The 6000-nt window shown below is 40.7% G+C and overlaps 1 protein-coding gene across 2 annotated transcripts in view; it reads left to right on the forward strand.

The window, feature by feature from the left end:
• Positions 1-5158, forward strand: part of PDGFD (platelet derived growth factor D) — a 148080-nt gene extending 142922 nt beyond the window's left edge. For both annotated transcript variants that reach the window (XM_049823393.1, XM_049823394.1), the window contains exon 7: positions 1608-5158. In XM_049823393.1, the coding sequence (XP_049679350.1) occupies positions 1608-1742 (135 nt within the window). In that variant the 3' untranslated portion in view covers positions 1743-5158. The remainder of the gene's footprint in view (positions 1-1607) is intronic.
• Positions 5159-6000: the final 842 nt, after the last annotated feature.

Below are 6000 nucleotides of genomic sequence, written 5' to 3' on the forward strand. Positions count from 1 at the left end.
AGTGCTTGAGGCCACAGAGAGCCGAACTGGCCCACCTGCCTACCACCAGCTGTGGAGCTGCAGCCTTTCTTTCTCCATGTCCTGCTCCCCATCAGTAAATACATGATTTCAAAAGGGAAAGGACCATATAATGCTGCTGGTACTTTTTCTACTGATGTGTTGCAGATCCTTGAGCAAATCAGTTTCAGATTCTCTGTCTATACAAGTTTGGCAATGATGCATATCTTTCTGTGCAATGCACTGTGAGATTTGAAAAGAAAAATGTAGGACAGTTAAAGTGTTCTTAGTCTTAACTCATATGTTGTACCTAATCCAAACTAGTATTTGAGCTTCAGGGCAGAAATTGGAAATTAATATCTCTTTTGTTAAACTACTGGATGCCCATCAACAGCAAACTAATGAAACAAAACAGATTTCTCCCCCTCAACCTGCAACATCATGCTAGTGGGAATATGAGCTCTTACACAACAACTCAACCTCCAGTGGTGGTCTCGCAAAGCATGCCCCTGCAACCCACCATCCTCCTTAGCATTTTCCAGTCCATGGTTTACATGGTTTACCACAGAAGTTTAGATAGGATGCAACATTATGGCTGTTTCCACATATCCACAGACCATTTTCAGGGAATCATAGATTCATATAATAATATGAGTTAGAAAGCAGCTCTGGGGGTCATCTAACCCAATCTCCCATTCAAAGCAGGGAGAATTTTGAAGTTAGATGAGGTTGCTCAGGGCCTTGTCCTGTTAATTTTGACTATCTTCAAGGTTTCTGCAACCTCTCTGGGCAACCTGCTCCAGTGTTTAACCACTCTCAGTATTTTCTTCCATATACCCAAATAGGATTTCTTTTGTTGTGACTTATGTTTGTTGCCTCATTTTCATCTCCTTTATAACCTTCAACCCTCCTTTTTAGGAGGTTTGGGGTTATCTTGCCTAGACAGAATTTTTTCAGAAGCGTCCTATATGATGTATATTTCCCTAGGAAATAATTGTTTGTTTGTTTGTTTCACATTATTCACAGTAAATTCTTAAGAAATTATTTAAATTGAAGGAGAGGTTTTTAAGATAAGCCAACAGAAGTCAGATTCCAGAGAAACGCAATAGGATCCGGCACATATTTTGCACAAGCTCCATTCATCTCCTTCTGCCTCCCACAGGCATTTCATTTTTGGACCAATTCTAATGATATGTGCTTCAGAAATTTCAAATTGCATAAAAAAAACGTCCCCTGTTCTTTAGAGCAGAAATATTATACAAGTGAGAGAAGGGGCAGAGCAATTCAAATATGTATGCGACTGCAAAGATGAGCCAAAGGAAACATGCTTGATAATTTGCATGCAAAGGAGCAATGCTGGACATGGTTAGGGAACTGCACGATATAAAGATACCTGATGTAGGAAATAATCCAATCTGTCAAAGCTCCAGGACAAACAGTACAGCAGGATGTCACAGGGTGGAAAGAAAAAGCTGGAAGTAAAACAAAAATGTGTCCAAATTAATGCTGGTCAGGGCCATTAAGGGCTGTTTGTGCCCTCAGGGTCCCAACACTCTCCTCAAACCTCTAACAGTGTTTTCTAATCAATGCATTTCTATTGATCCTCCCAGGTGCTGAAATTCATCCCTGAGGCTGGGCATACCAGAAGAAAAGGCAGAACCAGGAACAACATGGCCTTAGTAGATATACAGCTGGATCACCATGAGCGTTGTGATTGTATCTGCAGTTCAAGACCACCCCGATAAAAAAAAAAAAAAAAAAAAAAAAAAGGAAAAACCAAACACTAATTGCAGCTTACCAGACGTTTACTTTTAAGCAGGATTGCTCTGCGGACCTTTGCTCACTAATCATTTGAACTTTGCTACTAGCCTGCCTTTGCAATTAGCAAAAATGATCGCTGTGTTTCAGCATAGCTGTGCTGATTAGTGCCATGGCAGCTAAACAAGTATATCATAGATTTATGTATCGGCATCCAAGAATATAGGAGTATGGTTACCTGTAGCTAGATTCTGAGGGTTAAGATTTTCAAAGCTCACTTACAGTCCTTAGACACACAATGCCCACTGAAATTAAACAACGGTTGTGTAGGTATTTGTGGTAGCTGGCAATGAAATAGCATTGTGTTTCTGTTTCTCACTCACCAGTTCCTACACTCAAATTCTGCTGCCATTTCTACCTGCTCCACTCTCTTGACAGTCAGTAGGGTTTTGTGGGTACAAATGAAGAAAGAATTTGAGCCTATATGAGTGTAAAATCGTTTGTCCCACTCCAAGAAGGAACTTCCCAGCGTTCCAGCCCAATAGAGTGAGATATAATGAGGAATATCCATCACTACATGAAATAACTCACCAATAAAGTCAAATCTCACTGTTTGTACTCAAGCAGATCGTGTGCTAAAATTAGTAGATGCTTTGCATAAGCTGGGACACTCGTGGTGGTAGGGGGTGTGTGGAGGCTGGTACTTTTGCCATGGTGACTCCATGGGAGCCATCACCCAGGTGCTTCTGCTAGAGGGGGCTCCTCCTAGGTCCCCAGGTAAATCCCTGTGGGCTGGGGTTGATTCTGGTCTCTACCTACCTGGGCTGAAGTCCTGCCGCTTGCCCAGAGCTGCCGACAGTTGCCCAGGAGGAGCCCCTTCTAGAAGAAAAGGGAGAGACAGCCCACCCCTTGTATCCTCCTCACTGCGGTTTGAGGAGTGCCATGTTTCCCCACGCAGGCGATGAAGATAGTGCACTTGTTTGTTGAAAATATTGATTTGTTTTGCAGTTGTGTTATTGGAAACAAAACTGTGCTTGAGATTTAATTATCATTATTTGCTTTGGGGTTGGTTTGTTTGTTTGTTTGTTCGTTTTAAATATGGATTATTAGAACTTTGTCATATATTCATCAGTCAGTTATCAGAGGTTAGTTGTCTCATTTCAGCTCTGTGTATTGCCATTGGTTAAACTGTTGACAGTGAATTTCTTTTTGATTGCATTTTGGTGAGGCATATTAACTCATTAAGCAATGTCTGTCTGTCATGGAAAATGTGCATCATTTATTAACTTCCAGAAGATTATTATTAAACACCATCTCATAATAAAATAAGCACTTTAAAAGCTATAGCATAGCTTCCTATGCCTTTTAAAATATTATGAAAGTGCTCTAGGTGAAAAAAAAGGAAAAATAAAATCCTTCCAAACTAGCTTTAAAGGTTTTTAAATGCTGCTCCAGAAGTGTAAAATACAGGCAGACTTAAGTCTGGCAAAGAATTGGAATTTTGATCATGAAGGTAACAGAGGGAATGAGGCAGCACTTTTAATGGCTAAGGTTTTATATTTAATAGCAGCTGCATCAATTCATCTTGTTTGTGTTGCCTATTGTGTTTCTGTCTCTCTGAAAGAGTAAATTAGTTTGACAATAGTGTGTTATAATTAGTGGAAACTGGCATGTGTTATCATATAGTATTCAGAGCCTTCAAGCCAGTATGTTTTAGCAATCTACAGTTTTGTTACAAAAGCGCCCTAATGTTCTGACTTATCCTTTTTATCAGCTCAAGTATTTTATAAATGGTCGTTTATAATTTTAGCAAAACTTTACTGAAACAGCCCTTAGAAATGTTGTGTTACTTTCTTTCCTGTACTTCAAGCTTTGAGAGTCAAAAAGTGTGGGTTTTTTATTATTTATATTAATTTTTCCTCTCTGGCTCCCAGATGTCTAATGCTCCTGAATGCTGACTTGGGAAGTGATTCATCATTTTTCAAAGCAATTCACATTAAAAGAACAGCACTGTAACCAAAGATTGCCAGCTTTATTTCATAGTTCAGGAGTGTTTAAAGAAGACTTCATTCTTTTTCTGTTTCTAGCTTAATAACAAGATTGATCCAGGCCTTCCATAATTTTTAGCTAATTTTGGAAGAAATTTGCATGTGAGACCTTGGCAGTATTGATTGTTTTTGAGACAGTGCACTCCAGTGTATATTCCTGACTGAATTATGCCCAAATGATGCCTAAGCACTCTGGCCTCATAGTTAGCATTGGTTGTAGGAACCATCAGTTTCATATGGCTTCGTGCTTTAAGTGGTCCTTTAATTCCCACCGCCCAGGGGAAAATGTGCACCAAGCATCCACAGTGCCTGGTGCCTCCCACTCACCTCTGCCTGCTGCTCCAGTTCCCAGTCCAGTCCAGCCCTGTGTTGGGAGGGGTATTTACGTCTCCTAATTTGGGGGATCCAGCCTTGTGTGGAAGCCTGAGTTACTGCTAAAGGCAATTGGGTGAGAGAGTCTCTTCCAAAGTGTGCCTTAGCCCCTAGGTTGAAATCGGCCAATGTGGGAGCTTTTCTTTCTCTCTTTTGACTATATAGAGAGATCAGAAATCTGATCTGGGCATCTAAGTGAGATACACAAAAGTGGATGATATGAATACTTATTTTAAAGACTGAAGAGCTACTAGTTTAACTAACTGAATTAGAGGCAGCAGTGGCTGCCAGGGTCCAGCAGAAAAATTCAGCTGTAAAGTAGTATCATAGGGATTACCCTCTTTCTTAATGTTGGGTTCACTTTCTTAAATACAGGCTAAACTTGTCACAAAACTTAAAGCATTATTCCTGGGACACTTAATAATGAATGGAACCAACCACTGCTTCATGATGCCATCTGCCATACAGATAGCATGCTCCTGGCCAGTGCAGGAGAGTCAAGGATGGGCTTTATGTTGCAGTGTGGGGATGATAACATACATGTGAACTAAGAAAAACTCCCCAAATCCCAAGCCCCATGCTGCAATGACCCTGGTGAGACCAAATACGAGCAAAACTTTTCCTTTCTATTTATTAGCAGAAAATGCAGAGATGTTTTTCCATACCTTTACTGTCTCTTTTGTCTATGTAATAATTATTATGTTGTTTACATACTATTTTAACTTAAACAGCAAAGCTATTAAAAAACCTAATCTGGTTCATTTTTATTGGTGGAATTGGAACCTCCCAAAATAAATACATTTTCAAAGGAAATGCAGAAAGATTCCTAATTTCAAACTGCTCACTAGCTTTTTATTTACTGTATTCTTCTGGGATAGAGCCTACTTTCTCAAGTGCAATCTATATTATTTTTTTTTGTTATCTCAGTTAAATGCAGCTTTCCTAGCAGTATTTTTTACTTTATGCAGTATGTAATGTGTCTTATCTTGATGAAAAAATAAATACTGCTTTTGAAAGAAGATACACTGAGTGATTATTCAGAATTCAGATGAACTAACCCCCCTGATTTGCTGGAAGACATTTCCACACTATGACACCATCCGTGCTAGGTGTCCTGGTGAATTTTAGCAGTCATTCACAGGAGCATCAGGGAAGTACCAGAGTGCAATTTTGGGATAATCGACTTTGAACCCCCAAGCTGGAAGAGCTGACAGCTTCCTTGTAAAGCAGTAGCAGTGTGACAGCAGCACAGGATTTTGGATAGCCAGATTAGGGCACTGCCCCAGACTCAGTGGTGGTCTCAGCCCCCACAGGCTTGGCTTGGCTCCAGCAGAGATGTCTTCGCTTGCCCTACTGAAGTTGCTCCTTACTGGCAAAGGAAGCTCCTGCTGAAGCTCCACATCTCACCTGAACCAGGACAGAGCTAAGCATCCAATTGCTGTGCGCAGGGCAGATGGAGGAACATAAAGCCTCTCAAGATGGGGAAATTTAATCTACGCTTGTGAGTTCAGGCATTTCCCCCAGCTTTGGCAGAAGCAAATTTTGTTGTGTTGCATCTGGAACATAACTTTCATAGTTTTGATAACTTCACTTTCAGTTTAAGGTTCTTCTGTTAAGCTAAAGCTGCCTTAGGCCTTCACTGGATCTGGGACTGAATAAGGTCATGAAATTTTTGCCAAGTTAATTCTTCACTAGCCAGATGCCCTGTCTGATGAGGGAAATACAGACAGCATACAGTCTGGCGACCCAGCTTTGCAGCCTGTCCTCATGCCTGCGCACCTTGCTTTGTACAGTAGTGCCACCGACCTGGAACAGTCAGCTGTTC

This window comes from Accipiter gentilis, chromosome 19, assembly GCF_929443795.1.
Source record: "Accipiter gentilis chromosome 19, bAccGen1.1, whole genome shotgun sequence".
NCBI classification, from domain to species: domain Eukaryota; kingdom Metazoa; phylum Chordata; class Aves; order Accipitriformes; family Accipitridae; genus Astur; species Astur gentilis.